The 16,323-nt window shown below is 39.5% G+C and overlaps 3 protein-coding genes across 5 annotated transcripts; 1 reads left to right on the top strand and 2 right to left on the bottom strand.

The window, feature by feature from the left end:
* The first annotated feature begins 1,497 nt into the window (after positions 1-1,497).
* On the top strand, positions 1,498-3,385 carry LOC130692407 (uncharacterized). 3 transcript variants are annotated; one of them, XM_057515506.2, is made up of 7 exons: positions 1,498-1,636; positions 1,689-1,760; positions 1,819-1,958; positions 2,029-2,212; positions 2,275-2,368; positions 2,438-2,620; positions 2,689-3,385. In XM_057515506.2, the coding sequence occupies exons 1-5, from the start codon at positions 1,609-1,611 to the stop codon at positions 2,337-2,339; spliced, it is 489 nt and encodes a 162-aa protein (XP_057371489.1). In that variant the 5' UTR covers positions 1,498-1,608; the 3' UTR covers positions 2,340-2,368; positions 2,438-2,620; positions 2,689-3,385. The 3 variants fall into 3 exon arrangements, with proteins under 3 accessions (XP_057371489.1, XP_057371490.1, XP_057371491.1); XM_057515507.2 differs by having other exon boundaries at positions 2,275-2,620; positions 2,689-2,775; positions 2,844-3,385; XM_057515508.2 differs by having other exon boundaries at positions 2,275-2,620.
* Positions 3,386-5,217: 1,832 nt separating this feature from the next.
* On the bottom strand, positions 5,218-6,293 carry LOC130692408 (uncharacterized). The gene is made up of 5 exons (XM_057515512.2): positions 6,197-6,293; positions 6,073-6,144; positions 5,875-6,014; positions 5,621-5,804; positions 5,218-5,558 (listed from the first exon to the last, which is right to left on the bottom strand). The coding sequence occupies exons 1-5, from the start codon at positions 6,222-6,224 to the stop codon at positions 5,494-5,496; spliced, it is 489 nt and encodes a 162-aa protein (XP_057371495.1). The 5' UTR covers positions 6,225-6,293; the 3' UTR covers positions 5,218-5,493.
* A 2,572-nt stretch (positions 6,294-8,865) lies between these two features.
* On the bottom strand, positions 8,866-16,167 carry LOC130692400 (disintegrin and metalloproteinase domain-containing protein 10-like). Its single transcript, XM_057515498.2, has 12 exons — positions 15,764-16,167; positions 13,893-14,174; positions 13,319-13,528; positions 12,517-13,171; positions 12,142-12,416; positions 11,889-12,023; positions 11,654-11,818; positions 11,371-11,558; positions 11,073-11,297; positions 10,876-10,992; positions 10,494-10,785; positions 8,866-10,384 (listed from the first exon to the last, which is right to left on the bottom strand). The coding sequence occupies exons 1-12, from the start codon at positions 15,822-15,824 to the stop codon at positions 10,269-10,271; spliced, it is 2,721 nt and encodes a 906-aa protein (XP_057371481.1). The 5' UTR covers positions 15,825-16,167; the 3' UTR covers positions 8,866-10,268.
* Between the last annotated feature and the right edge of the window lie 156 nt (positions 16,168-16,323).

Here is a 16,323-nt window from a genome sequence, read left to right as displayed (position 1 = left end):
TATTCCTTAATGACTGATTTAACGAGAAAAGGAATATGTTACAAGAAATTTGCCTTCAATTTCCAGTATGGTATGTAATTTTAATCAAATTTCCAAGAGACATAATTTTTATGTGGATTTTTACAAAAATATAAGGGTTAGTTAGCCCTCCCAATTTTTCATTTTTTTTTGGCCAAAAGTCGTAATTTAGTAGTAGTAAAGCAAAATTTGTAAAGAAAATGTAGGTTTATTTTTTCGGGTTTAAATTTTTTTTGTCCAAAATTTGTAGAAAAATTCTTTGCTGGGATGTAAATAACACTTCCATACTCAAAATGCAACATTGAATTCGGGAAAATTTGTAAAAGTGGGAAGGCCTTCTCATTTTGACGAAAATAATCAAAAATCGACATCTCTTAGAAATCAATAAAAAAAACACTTCAAAATCGTACGCTGATTCTAAATGGTACGTTAGTTTTCCTGTTACCTATGAAGTTTTCGAATACAGCGCTATCATAGTAGTTATTGCGCAGATACTTTTATGCTTTAGATTGTTCAACAACCGTAAATTCTACGTAAAAACTAAGCTCATTTTCTTGATCCTTGTTAAATGTTGAATCTAAATCGTGAATATTATTATTTATCGGTTACAAAAAAATTTAAAAGAAAAAAGTCGGGCTTATTTTGTCGGGCTTCAAATTTTTTCCTATTAAAAAATTATAGCATTAAATCTAGATAACTATAATGATTTTGATTTAAAATTAAGCCAAGAAAACGAAAATGGAATTTCTTTTTACGTAGAGTTTATAGTTTTTGAGTAATATAACATTAGGTGCGAATCGAAACCATTACTAGCGCGCCAGTACGTTACAGCGCTAGCGTGACACATCAAACTTCTTTGATTATTCAAAAACCATAAACTCCACGTAAAAACAAATTTCATTTGCCTGTTCCTTGTTCAATTTTGAATCAGAATCATATATAGTTATCTAGATTTAATGATATTATTTTTTAATAGCAACAAAGAATTTTTCTACAAATTTTGGCCCGAAAAAAAATTAGCCCGAGTTTTTCTTTATAAATTTTTTCGTAATCAATAAACAATAATATAAACGATTTAGATTCAAAATTTAACAAGGACTACGAAAATGATCTTACTTTTTACGTATAATTTACGGTTTTGGAGCAATCTAAAATATAAAAGTAGGTGCGCAATAACTATTATGATAGCGCTGTATTGCGCTATAACTATTTTGATTGCACATAATTTCAATAACCTTGCTGATTACGGATAAACTAACGTGCTAGTTAGAATAAGCGTTCAATTTTGAGTCTTACGTGTGTATTTTTTTCGAATTCTGAGAGATGTTGCTTTTTGATGATTTTCGTAAAAATGAGAATGCTATTATGGCAATCCGTATGGCAATATGGCAATCCGTTTTACATAAAAAAAAAAAAAAAAATGGCGGAAAAAAAATAAAAAATCGCACTTTTTTCTTTTTTTCCGACACGTAGCCATCTACCGCTCAGACTCATTACTGGCGTAGGCAATTTCAGTCCATTGGATGCCATTCGCAGTTAGTTCAGTAGCGTGGATGGAGAATAACGCGTGGCTGGAGGAACAATTGAAAAATGGATAAGATAATACAACAAAAGGATGGTAAGTATAAACATTATTATATTGGTTTCAATTATTAATTATTGTTTATTAGATCAAATTATGGACCTGCAGGCTCAATTATTGCAACAGCACAAAATATTAGATAACAGCAAAGCTAAGGATGGTAAGGCCTAATACATAATGATTCTATTTATTTGCTTTTATTCATTTGTGTTTTGTAGCTCAAAGTTTGAGTCTACAAGCTCAGCTAGGGGAAAAGAACAAATTGGAACGGAACAGTTTCCAAACAGTGAAGGAGGTTTTTCCAAACTCAAACCTAACTGAACGTGAGGATGAATTGGCATTAGGCGAACACAGTCAGGTACCTAAACTTTTCAAATAAGAATTCAAAATAAGTATAGAATTTTAACAAACAATTATTTATTGTTTAGTTATTCAGTCTACCACCTGACAGTGTGTTAAATTTAAATTCTGTTAGTGCTGCACAAAAAGAATCGTTAGTAATAAGCCCATGCAGTGAAGGAAGTGAACAATTGTGGGACCGTATTTGGGCCGAAAATGGGTGTGGTACGGAAACCAAGATATGGCACAAGTTCAACATGAAACATGGATTAGGTACTTTTCGGTTTTATGTCTATTGAAAAAGTATTTTTAATGCTATTATTTTGCATTCACAGAATTTAATGGGGGATCAAATCAAGTCTGGAAGTGTTATAGGATGGAAGAGTCAGCCTACAGATGAAAAAACACTGAGAGTGCATTACCATTAAGGTATGAGGTAAAGTAATAGAGTATGCACATTGTCTAATGAGAAGTACCATCTTGTGTTAATAAATCCAGTACAACAGCAATCCTTTATAGTTCTGTCACAGCTAGAAACCTCAAATAATTCTGCTTCTCTGTCTAAAGAACAACTTGTCCTTTACGTTCAGAGTGTTGGGGAAACTGGGTACTTAAATGGCCCTAAAGATGTTTTAATTTTGCTGCCATTGCAGAGATGAACATCATACATGGACTCTTTAGGTATGAAAGGATTTTTCTTCAAATAATTTTTAATTCATGACGAAGAATTTCTCCTTTTTGCCAACCAGGTCTAATCTACCAAAAAAAATTTTATCCAATAGGAAAGGATTTTCATGTACTGGGAACACAACTATCAACAATGCAACATTGTACAGGTGCTAGTTTATCATTCAAGAGCCTTATACAATGATGTTAATCTGCAATTTGTATGTCCTTCCCCAAGCTTCCACCAGAAGTTGAATCTATGAGTCATGTAAGTTACATGATCAACAGTTGATATGTTTAACGGTGTTGTTTTTCTTTTCTCAATATAGGTTAATAGTAACATTGGATCTGAAAAAATTCTTGGTTGGGGCAAGACACTGAATAAATTGTATTGATTGGATGGATGACATGACATTTCTATACTTAATTCGGATTCCCCAGACGGTATTTGATATTAAAAAAATTGAAGTGCATATCTGGGCTCCCTTCTTTTCTGAAGCCCCGTTTCCCCTTGACTCGTAATAAGCCCGTAGGGGGTCATGCCCCTACTGTACGGTATATATAAAAACAACATATACCGAGGTTTGGAGGGCTCTGGCCGGAAAGGGGACGTGGGGTGCCGCTTAGTCCGATGATGTGTTCACGGAGGGCGATGTGGCTACCCACAAATCCGAACTAAAGGTTAATCGCTCCTGTAAAAATGTTCCAAATCTTCAGCTCTTCTTCCGGCTTCTCTTAGCCAATCACCGGGTAATCTCCCCGGTGGGTCAACAAGGCAGTGTCTCCCCCTGCCTGGGTTGACGGCAACTTTTGAAAGGGCTATTGTGCCTTTTTAAAGTTGCAAAAATAATTGTAATGTGCAGAGAATTGTCAATAAAATTTTTTTTATAAAATATTTTTTGCAAAATTCATTTATTTCATTGTCTGTGTTAGCTGTGTTCACACATTACATTTATCAACTTTTTTTTATTTTGCTTTGCTTTATTTGTTTTTGTCACCTTTGATGGTAAGCATTGTTTCCATTGGTTTATCGTTTATCTGTAAGTATTCAGTTATAATTTATTACACTCTTTGAATTCTTCAACTTAGATTCAAGGAACAACGTGTAATATCTGGATATTTTTTGAATTTGTATTTTGTTTTACTCGTATGGGAATTGATCCCCAGACATTCAGCGTGCAACGCCGATGCTCTAACATTGAGCCACGAGATATATCTAAATTTTTTATCATCGCATATCATATGTTATCGTCTAGGATGTTTATGCAGTCTTTCACAACTATATATTTATCTTTCTATTGCTTTCATAAGGTTCATAGCTCTGTGGTAGAGCCTTTAGCTGCGATACCTGTTACCATGGGTTCAAACCTCAGTAGATGTGTAAAAATGAAGTAGAATAAATGAAGAAGAGAAAATGCAAAATTGCATTTTAGTTTTATTCTAAGTGTAAATGCAAGTCCACAAGTGACTAGAAAAAAAGCCAAGTTGACATCATATGATTCATGGCTCACTGGTAGAGCATCGGCGCGGTATGCCGAACATCCAGGGTTCGTTCCCTGGATAATAATAGAATGCTTACAGATAAACGATAAACCAATGGAAACAATGCTTACCATCAAAGGTGACAAAAACAAATAAAGCAAAGCAAAATAAAAAAAGTTGATAAATGTAATGTGTGAACACAGCTAACACAGACAATGAAATAAATGAATTTTGCAAAAAATATTTTATAAAAAAAATTTTATTGACAATTCTCTGCACATTACAATTATTTTTGCAACTTTAAAAAAATTGGCACAATAGCCCTTTCAAAAGTTGCCGTCAACCCAGGCAGGGGGAGACACTGCCTTGTTGACCCACCGGGGAGATTACCCGGTGATTGGCTAAGAGAAGCCGGAAGAAGAGCTGAAGATTTGGAACATTTTTACAGGAGCGATTAACCTTTAGTTCGGATTTGTGGGTAGCCACATCGCCCTCCGTGAACACATCATCGGACTAAGCGGCACCCCACGTCCCCTTTCCGGCCAGAGCCCTCCAAACCTCGGTATATGTTGTTTTTATATATACCGTACAGTAGGGGCATGACCCCCTACGGGCTTATTACGAGTCAAGGGGAAACGGGGCTTCAGAAAAGAAGGGAGCCCAGATATGCACTTCAATTTTTTTAATATCAAATACCGTCTGGGGAATCCGAATTAAGTATAGAAATGTCATGTCATCCATCCAATCAATACAATTTATTCAGTGTCTTGCCCCAACCAAGAATTTTTTCAGATCCAATGTTACTATTAACCTATATTGAGAAAAGAAAAACAACACCGTTAAACATATCAACTGTTGATCATGTAACTTACATGACTCATAGATTCAACTTCTGGTGGAAGCTTGGGGAAGGACATACAAATTGCAGATTAACATCATTGTATAAGGCTCTTGAATGATAAACTAGCACCTGTACAATGTTGCATTGTTGATAGTTGTGTTCCCAGTACATGAAAATCCTTTCCTATTGGATAAAATTTTTTTTGGTAGATTATACCTGGTTGGCAAAAAGGAGAAATTCTTCGTCATGAATTAAAAATTATTTGAAGAAAAATCCTTTCATACCTAAAGAGTCCATGTATGATGTTCATCTCTGCAATGGCAGCAAAATTAAAACATCTTTAGGGCCATTTAAGTACCCAGTTTCCCCAACACTCTGAACGTAAAGGACAAGTTGTTCTTTAGACAGAGAAGCAGAATTATTTGAGGTTTCTAGCTGTGACAGAACTATAAAGGATTGCTGTTGTACTGGATTTATTAACACAAGATGGTACTTCTCATTAGACAATGTGCATACTCTATTACTTTACCTCATACCTTAATGGTAATGCACTCTCAGTGTTTTTTCATCTGTAGGCTGACTCTTCCATCCTATAACACTTCCAGACTTGATTTGATCCCCCATTAAATTCTGTGAATGCAAAATAATAGCATTAAAAATACTTTTTCAATAGACATAAAACCGAAAAGTACCTAATCCATGTTTCATGTTGAACTTGTGCCATATCTTGGTTTCCGTACCACACCCATTTTCGGCCCAAATACGGTCCCACAATTGTTCACTTCCTTCACTGCATGGGCTTATTACTAACGATTCTTTTTGTGCAGCACTAACAGAATTTAAATTTAACACACTGTCAGGTGGTAGACTGAATAACTAAACAATAAATAATTGTTTGTTAAAATTCTATACTTATTTTGAATTCTTATTTGAAAAGTTTAGGTACCTGACTGTGTTCGCCTAATGCCAATTCATCCTCACGTTCAGTTAGGTTTGAGTTTGGAAAAACCTCCTTCACTGTTTGGAAACTGTTCCGTTCCAATTTGTTCTTTTCCCCTAGCTGAGCTTGTAGACTCAAACTTTGAGCTACAAAACACAAATGAATAAAAGCAAATAAATAGAATCATTATGTATTAGGCCTTACCATCCTTAGCTTTGCTGTTATCTAATATTTTGTGCTGTTGCAATAATTGAGCCTGCAGGTCCATAATTTGATCTAATAAACAATAATTAATAATTGAAACCAATATAATAATGTTTATACTTACCATCCTTTTGTTGTATTATCTTATCCATTTTTCAATTGTTCCTCCAGCCACGCGTTATTCTCCATCCACGCTACTGAACTAACTGCGAATGGCATCCAATGGACTGAAATTGCCTACGCCAGTAATGAGTCTGAGCGGTAGATGGCTACGTGTCGGAAAAAAAGAAAAAAGTGCGATTTTTTATTTTTTTTCCGCCATTTTTTTTTTTTTTTTTTATGTAAAACGGATTGCCATATTGCCATACGGATTGCCATAATAGCATTCTCATTTTTACGAAAATCATCAAAAAGCAACATCTCTCAGAATTCGAAAAAAATACACACGTAAGACTCAAAATTGAACGCTTATTCTAACTAGCACGTTAGTTTATCCGTAATCAGCAAGGTTATTGAAATTATGTGCAATCAAAATAGTTATAGCGCAATACAGCGCTATCATAATAGTTATTGCGCACCTACTTTTATATTTTAGATTGCTCCAAAACCGTAAATTATACGTAAAAACTAAGATCATTTTCGTGGTCCTTGTTAAATTTCGAATCTAAATCGTTTATATTATTGTTTATTGATTACGAAAAAATTTATAAAGAAAAACTCGGGCTAATTTTTTTTCGAGCCAACCAAAATTTGTAGAAAAATTCTTTGCTGGTATGAAAATAACATTTCTATTCCCAAAATGTAACGCTGACTTCGGGAAAATATCCATAGTTCCAGTAATATACCTATATTGAAGGTAGATTGTCAGTAGACGGTAGTATATACGTCTCTAAAACTCTAAAATATTAGCTGCTAAGGTTCAATATCCTAGCTATGGTGTCTATCGAATTTGAATTGCAATTATTGTGTGTGAAATGTGTGTGCACAAAGAAGACGAAATGAATTTCAAATAGTCTTTTAAAGGCAATCGTCGCTGCGATTCATCTGTTAAAAAAGAAACAGTGAAAATAGGTGTACCAAACGAAGGTTCCATTTTATCAGTATAGACAAACATCTGGTTAACATTTTTGTTTACAAAGTTTTGCATGCGCACCACTATCTGGTTTCACGAACAAATGGCTTCGTACGTCAACTCTGGCGAATACCCTCAAAAAGAGCAGTCGACGAAAGAAAATGACAACGATTCAGATGAAAGTGTTGTCGAGCAGATGATCGCTGACCCGGCTGATGTTCCAATACCAAAAGGATTTTTCGTGATTCTCATTTTAATTATTTATGCTGGGTTAATTATGGCCACTGGAGTGATAGTGTATTCTGCATACGGAAATGATCAGACTTCACTAGACAGGTTTACCTCAACCAATGTTGCAGGAAACACTGCTCCTAAAACAGGTATTTGTCCCTTGAATGATATTTGTCCGTCAACTTGCATCGTAGATACGAATGCATGTGTTCCTCAGCCGAAGCCGCCTTGCATACCTCAAGTTTGGCCTACCAGGTCATTTTGTTGGGAACAAGTTCCCTCTAGCTCACATCCAACGACGTGCCCCATTCAGCCATCAACAACCGAGCCACCGATCCAAGTCTTCCGCACTGTTTTCTATGAGAACCATAGAGTGCTAGATTTGTTCAACCTGTACCCACCAAATTCGCATAAACGACTAGAAGTCGTGACAACTTTGCTTTACAAGACGGTCGAGCAATTCGCAATGCTGGGTCATTTCCACCGGTGCGGAGACAGTCTAACTGACAGACCACTTTTTGAAACAGTCTGTTCGTTCTGCAACGATCGCTACGAATACATTAGGTGCGTTATGTCGAATCAGTTAGTTGAGCAGCTATACCCAGACGAGCCTACAGCAGCCAATCACCTTGTTCCAATCTTCTGGGAAACGGAGCTAAGTAAAATGCACGATGATTTGGTAACTACGATATACAAGACCGGCTTGCCGAACAACTTGGATTACGTTTTTGATCGGATTGTGAAGATGATAAGGCCATTCTCCGTCAAGACGGCTAGTGGTGACGAATGTCGCATCTGCAAGGATTTTAACGAAACCGTCTACGACAAGTGTTACGCCAAGGATACATGGTATACGTTTCCTGTCCACAGACAAGTTCCTCCGAGCCTTATCGGATCTTGAATTTTTCTTTGACAGAAAACTTTGCATACATATGATTGTACCTGTTTGTACGGCATTAACCGTTTCCAATAAACCATAAAACCTGCAAACAAATAAATTTGAATTATTTTCTAAATCATTAACAAAGAAACAATGCTTCACTCTTTGTTTTGGGAAAAAGGCATTATTTTCATTTCAGTAGTTTCTTGTTAAAGAAAGACAATTTCCTTGCCTACTAATTCGGGCGTGGTGAGATAGTCTGAGAATAACTGGTTAACAACGCAACACTGTTGACTGTTGCATCGCGTATCCGATGACGGGGCCTGAAGTAAACAAAACAAAAGCGTAAATCGAAAGAATCAGTAATAAAAAATTTAATTAATAAGTTACCCAAGTCTGGTGGAAGAAAATCAATCTGGACTGCTGACAGCGGCTAATAACACCGTACTTGTGAAACACAATTGTTTCTATAGTCTGTTCGCATGGAGTCAATAGGGCAAGTGTAGGCAAGGAAGGTATAGTTGTACAGTTATAGAGAAACAATTGTGTTGCGATTAATAAGTGGTTTAGCTGATTATATGGGCAAGAATTTTCCATAAAACGAAATGTGTTTGTAAGGGAACACAGCTGTATTGTTCTTCCAGCACATCTAGCTTCTTTTTTTTTTTTTGTTTGTTTAATAATAACAAGGACAAATGAAAGACAAGTTGATGGATGGGGGTGGTAGTGGTGTTGGTGGCAGAGTGGCACCGAATACGCAATCTTTGTGTCGATTATCGCCTTATCGGAGAAATAAAACGGAAGAAAAAATGGCAAGCTGAAGAAGAAGGGAAAAGCTATTGATCGGGGATGCAAAACTCAAATTCTGAAGTCAGGGTGTGATCAGAAACAGGCGGCGAGATTGTTCTTTCCTGCAATCGGAATTTAATGATGCAACAAGCTACACTGACAACACGTATTTAAAATGGCAAAGAGGAACGAGCATGTTTTTCTTTTTCACTCCTTTTAAAACAGCTGATAAATCATTCACACTATGTACAGTTGTAGAGAGAAAGAGATAAGATGATCGGAGGCGAATAATGGGATCAAACTATCGAGCACAAACGACACCCAGCACTTCCTATATGATGTGCATGTACGAAAAAAAAACCTCCAACGGGAAAACGAAAAAACATTTGGTGGTACAGTGACATGTTGGCGCGCCAGGCTTTAAATACTCTGAGAACTACAAATTGTTTCTGATTTCCCTATTCTCTGTGACAAATTGATCTGCGTGTCGTTAATGTTCTTCTCAGAAAGTCCCTTAATGTTAAAGTGTTGATGAATTTGAATGACAACGAAGGATTCCTAGAAACGTAATGGTAATTCTTCTACTTTTCGTGTTTTCAAAAGGTCACTTGTGGCTTTGCGGGGAAAAGGGGAGAGTGGAGGGCTAAAAACGACGACGCCATTGAATCCGTTTCGGAAATATGTATACTGTATAACTTATACAGAGACAAGTAGGTAGAACCGCACTGGGTGGGAAAGCAGCAATTGTTGCGACGCGTGTTGATAAAAAAAATCAACAGGCGTTTGTCTGCGGATTCCGGTGCGTTCAACAACACATCAAAGACCGACGATAATACGCAAATGATATTCCTGCAAAGGGCGAGATGTAAATTCTTCTTCTTTTTTTAAGAGAACGAGAAAAATTGGTCCGTCAAAAAAGGAGGGCTATTCTTCCTATTAGGGGAGGGAGGTGGGGAACGGGAAAGGGACGGTACCTGCGAATCGACTGTTCTGGATCATTTTCTGTTCTGTAAACGATTTGTTCAATTTGGGTAGCTATACACTATTCAATGTCTACCAGAATTGAGTTGGTGGATGGAAGGACATGACGATCTAATAATCAAATGTATAGAGAATACGAGTCATCCGAGAAATGAGAATGGCCTTCTCGTGTAGGAAAAGAAAAAACAAGAATAGGGGGGTCGAAGGAAAATACTAATGACCATCTAAAGTGAATCATACTTATCACACCCGATGCTGCCGAACGTTCATTTCGTAAGCATTCGCCCGGCCTCCCTGGCCACCTGAGTAAGCGTACGGCGAAGATTCGGTTCTGTGACCCCATCCACTTGCTGGACCACCTGATAGTTAATACAAACTTTGTTAGGAATCGAATAGGTTTGTGAAAAACATAAACAAAAACAAACAAAGAAAAGAATAAGCAAACAACAACAAAAAATGGATTGCTACCTTTGGGTCGATTATACTGATTTCTTGGTTCACCGTGTGAATCGGCTGCTGGATTAGGGGCAGCAATGTACGGAGCGGACGGGTTTGCATGTTGTTGCTGCTGTTGTTGCTGAGGATGCTGATGCCGCTTCCGGCGCAATGTGCTGTACGGATGTCGCAGAGTATGTGTGATACTCAAGGCAGGCTGTTTCTTCGGGTTTGACGACGGGGTGTGAACCGCGCAGCACTTGATGAAAACGGCCATAAACAAGACAAAGGCCACACCCATAAGCATGACAGCCCACCAGTATTCCTACATAATTAAAATGGTGACATCAATCTCACGACATTTTCACCGAGATGGGAAAAAAGGGCGAGGGTAGAACAAGTTGGTAAAACTCACCGTGATCCATTGAGCGATGGTGAGCAGCGTTTCGCGATTGAAGAGCAAGTTCTTCAGTCTAGCCAAAGGACCTTCGGCATCCACTGCACGGCACTTGAGAAAGACGTCGCAATAGCCCTAGAGACGGAGAAGAAAATCTATTATTAAAGTGAACTGTAGGGAAAAATTAAAAAAAAATAGGCTTTGTTTTTAAATACCTGGTAGTTGTCGCAAGGAGATCCTGGACGTAAAGAAATGCCAGTAGGCAATTTGGTGATGGAGGCGAGTTCAGACGTGCCTTTGCACGTTGTGTTATCGTTACCAATCTGGCAGGCCAATTCGCAGAGTTTGCGTTTATCGTCGATGACGTTCGACGTGAGAAAGCACTCCTTCATGCCGAATTTGGAGCATATCGATCCAGAGCACTCGCCACTTTGACATACCTACAAAAAGAAATAAATAAGCTAATCATGTCGTAACTGAATTCAATTCAATGTAATGCGTAATATTTTATACCTGGGTATTGCCATTGCATTCGGTTCCGTCAGGATTATTAGGTGGCGGAGGACATTTGGCGGACAGCCCATTGCAGAAGGCCTTTCCGTTACATTCGCCATCCTCCTTGCATTGCTGGTGTGAAGTAACTGGAACGAATTTACAACTGCGGTCGCAGCACTGGCCTTGGCTCGGACTGCATTGCGTTCCTAGCAAGAAGAAAATTTGAAAAGTGTTGGCAACAATTAGTGTGTCCTCGTGTCAGCGGGGTGGCATGGCCGGCACATTATTTATTGTTTCTTACTCGGTCGACGTTTGCATCCTTGAGCAGCTGGATTGAGGGCTCTATCTGGTTCGCTGACGACGCGAGGATAACAACACTTTTCTTCGCATTCTTCGTCGTCATAGCCACAATCACATTCTTCGCCATCTTCAACAATCTTGTTACCGCAGAAAGCACCCTTCCAATCTGAGAAATAGGACGAAAAAAGCTATTATTAGTAGGCCCAGTTCATTGGTCGTAAGAGCGCGATCCTTACCCGTGAAGCAATTCTTCTTTTTGCCTTCCTCTATAGCATCTAGAACGGACGAGATGTTGCCCACGCTGCAATTGGAGAAGCGTGAATTGTTTGGCCGTTCGCCGCTAGTGGCCGATGCGAACATAATGTAATTACCTAAAAGAAAATGAAAAAATCGCATCGTTAGTCAATTGGACACGTTTTTCGTAGGCATCATCAACACGACAATGGCGGACTTCCATCTTCATGTCAACTTAGAATGTTTCGTTCATACCATTTTGGCCACCCGGACGACAGTGGCTGGGATAGTCGTGAGGCGAGCCAAAATTGTGTCCAATTTCGTGAGCCAACGTCAGCTGAGAGACTTTTGGTGGAACGCGACTGTTGTAGTTGACAAAGGTGATGATGCCTGTGTTGAGACTGCGCTTGGTCGTGCGGGGGTAGCCGGACATGTTCTCCGTGTAGACTTTGTAGCGTTCGCAAATGCCGCCGGAAGCGCCGGAAGGCGAGGCAACCCAAGCGAGACCCAGCGTTCCACCCGTGAAATCCCTGGAATTCCAAAAGTAAACAAAGAAAAAAGAAGAAATGTTTTCATTCCGACGATGACACGCAATAACCGAAAGGAAGGGCAAAAAAAAAAAAAAGTTACCGGTAGGTGAAGACGTAAGCCAGGCAGAAATCTTCGTGATTGCCCTGCGAGTGGAGATTCAGAAAGTTGGAGACGTCGATATTGGGAAGACAGAACTTGTTCTCTTCTCCAATGTAATTGGGTTCGCATGCCTCGTAGTCATCGATCTTGATGCGCTGCACTTCGAATCGCGTCATTCGATGCGGAAATTTCCCGTCAAACTTGGTTTCCATGTAAATGGCATTGACGGCCTTGACGTGTTGAGCGATCAGCGACGTGATCTCTTTACGTGTGTTGTCCGCGTTACGTTTCTCAGCTTCGTAGAAATGTCGCCATAGAAGCGGATCTGTCTGAATAAAAAGGGAGCAAGTCGTCCGGCTGATGTGACTTTTGACAGTTGAGCGCCTGTCTCGACGTCCCCCATCAGATGGATCTGCATCCGGCTGGTTGGCTTGATGGCTGTACTTGTACCACCAAGCGGATGATCGAGGATGTGCCGTTTTCCATTCATTTTGCTGGTCTCTCTTGTACAGACTCTCTTCACGCACAAAGATTTGGTCTTTCGTATTGATCTCGTTGGTTTTCTCGTTTTCTTTTTCCTCGTCAGTTGCTCCGTGCTGGATATCGTCCATCCAAGCGGCCACCTCATCTGTCACTCCGCAACCGCCCACATGTCCTAGGGATCACAAAAGGGAGGACAGAGAAGGAAACAAAGAGAGTATGTATTGTCAGTAGCAACTCATTGATCCACATGCGTGAAAAATTCCTGTTGGCTTCAGATAATCGGTAGGAAAATAGAAACATGCCAAACGTAGCCAAATACCTGTGCGATGTTGTTCATAAGGATCGACGACGTGCGCTTCCTTGTAGATGATAGAGTGAAATGGATTGCGACGATGAAACTTGGCAGTTGTGCTGTTGTCAGAAAAGTATTTGGTTGCCTTTTCAACGTAGAAGACGCCATCTTGGCTATGGATTTTGCCATCGAAGATACCATCAATGATCGATCCATAGACCATGCTTTCTGGTTCGCCTATGGGAATCGAATGGAAAAGACCATTAGTGAGTCAATTAGTCGAGACTGATTTCTTTCATCTATCACGCAACAGCAGAAGCCTCTCGTAAAAAGAAAATACATCCTTCTATGGCCACATGGGAAATATCGTAATGTTGCTGCCATTGCTATGAAAACGCGTGAGAATTTCGAATCAAACGGAACTTGTGGTCAACTATATTTACTAAAACTGGTTTTCATTTAAGCATTCCGATTGTATAACAAGTCTGCCATGGCCAACCATGCAAGCATGTTGGATATTTATACACATAGCCAGAAAGTTTGCACAGCATGCTCGTTTTCGACTTATAAAATGAGAAGCTACAAGGTTTGTGGTTCTCACCTTGGAGGTGCCCTTCGTAAAGGTGCGAGGTATCGACGTCCAGCGGGTGGCCTTTATGAGATACAAATTGGACGTCAGAACTGAACGTGGATGTGTCCCTTTTCAGTTTTAAACGAAATGGTTTCCCGTGACTGCGAAAATGAAGCCGAAGATACGATTCTTCTTCTCCTCCTACCGCGCTCCGTCTATTTCGATTGTGTTGGGCTGCAATCGCGTCCGCATCGTAATCCAGCGTTTCGTAGTGGAGGACGTACTCGTTCAGCCGGTTACCCGTTTTTGTACCTGGAATTTCAATCGACATACATAGAGCATTAAAGAACATTCTGCTAAATTCACGTTCGTTCTAATTCAAATCATCCAGCCGTCATCAGTGGACAAACCTTACGGTTTCACAGAGAATATTTCAACAACAAAAAGGTAAGGACTGGTTGGATTTCACCCACGCACAACAACGTTGACCAAATTGGGCCAAGGCTTTTCTAGTCAGAAGTTTTTTTTTTTCTTTTTCTTATTTCATAAGGGCAAATCGATTTCCACGTCAGCTTGCAATGTGCGTGGATTATAATGGGAGAAATCCACTCTTGTGGACAACACGTCGTCGCGTTCTCAATGACGTCGTTTTGGATGCAAGATGGGAAACGGAAAGAAAGGGAAAACTGCTGATTCGTGGTAGGTTGTGAAAATGCAAAAAAAAAATGGCACCATTTCTATCCGCCTAACCTTTTAATTGGAATTCCTACATCATTGCCATCACGGGGAGGGTGGCGTGTAATAGAGGACGAAGGTATACGGGACCCAATAGCTGCTGTTGCTACTACCATGCCAGCTGGAATGAGAGCACACACAAAGTCGTTGAGCCAATTCCGAATATTGATGGACATTGGTGGTGCTCAACGTAACGTAAAACCGCCATCGACAATTTGGGGTACCTCGTCTCGTAACTCGAATGGGTTTCGGTTCGTCGTATCATTCCACTCGACTGGCAGAAAACAAAACAACGACAACAAGAGAGGGAAGCCAAAATTAGAGAGAATCGTTTCTTTCTTTTTCCGGTTTTGTCTTTCCTGTCTCTTTCGCTCCGGCTTTTGAGGGGGCGGATTTTGTTTATGTGCGATCGCCATTCTATTCAAAAGATAGTGGCTCCAGTAGTGTGGTAGCAGGTTTTTAGGCTCCTCATCCGGTGTGGACATTCAGAGGGTTCCACTTATCAGAATGAAAGTCAGCGAGTGAGGATGGCGGATCAAGCTTCCACAATATTATGGCGTGTGTAAAGCCAACCACTTCCTGTTTCCAGGTAGGGCGCAATATACCGAGAACATGTCATCATCACGTCTAGTTGAAAGAGAGAAAGACGTTACATCTCAGTTCGAGAAAGCCCGACTTTCTGCTTAGAATTCAAAAAGCATAAGAGTAACGAATCTACTCATGAAAAATTACATAGCAAACTACGTTACTACTTTTTATTTCTTTTTGCTTGTTTTCTCTTTTAATGCCAACCCATCGGTAGGAGAGGGAACCGAGCCGTGATAGATGATAATAAACCGGGAAATGGTAGGGACACAGTCCGTTGAACTTGAAGCTGGCACACGGCATTTATAATGACGTTGGAAAGTCTACCAAAAAAAAATGTACAGGGTACTTAATGTTTCATGACTTTCCAAGGAACAAAGGGTCGTCCCCCTACCGTCAAAACCACTTGAGCGACGATTGCTACAGTTTTCAGTGCAAAGAAACACCCAAATACACCAGAAAAATGGACTTTAGTCAAGAGAGAAATACTAGTTTTCAAATGGATACATGTTTCATGGCCTCTGCTCGAGGTGAACATCCTGCAAGAAGAAGCCGACGATGTAGCAATGGAAATGACTCACCGGCTGAGATGGCGAGTTGTGTGACCAGATGAATGCAAACTAGTAACAGCAGAAAACGCATGGTTTTCTCCAGTGGCTTGCTTGAACAATCCGAAGGCAGTTGGGCACAGAAAAAAACACTAGATATTTATTTTTGTTTAAAGATGAAATGAGCTAGAAGGGCGAGTACTGTAGCAGACTGGGTTTCGAGCCACAGTTATACGGCACCACATTCAGGAGAATCTCGCAGGGTAAAATCATAATTCACCAATGATTTTGTCTGTATCGTAATGGCGATAATAAACTACATGAACGATATTTCCACCACCAAAATAACACCAGTCCTTTTGCGACCCAACACTCCGCTCTTCTCCTTGCTTACTCCATTACTGAAAACGCTTTTGTTCTGTTCTTTTCCATGTCCCTCTTTTCTCCTTGTTGTAGGATGGGCAATACCACCTTATGTTGCCAGATTGACGAATGCTTCAACAGATTCAGTTAATTCTTTTTTTATTGAAAGAAAAGCAAATGCTCATTAATTATCGAATTTTTGTGTGTGTTTCTTAAGCAAATTTATTGAT

Source organism: Daphnia carinata, chromosome 1 (genome assembly GCF_022539665.2).
Source record: "Daphnia carinata strain CSIRO-1 chromosome 1, CSIRO_AGI_Dcar_HiC_V3, whole genome shotgun sequence".
Taxonomy (NCBI): Eukaryota; Metazoa; Arthropoda; class Branchiopoda; order Diplostraca; family Daphniidae; genus Daphnia; species Daphnia carinata.
Note: the sequence above shows the minus strand (reverse complement) of the source record. Positions and strands in the feature narration are given on the sequence as shown.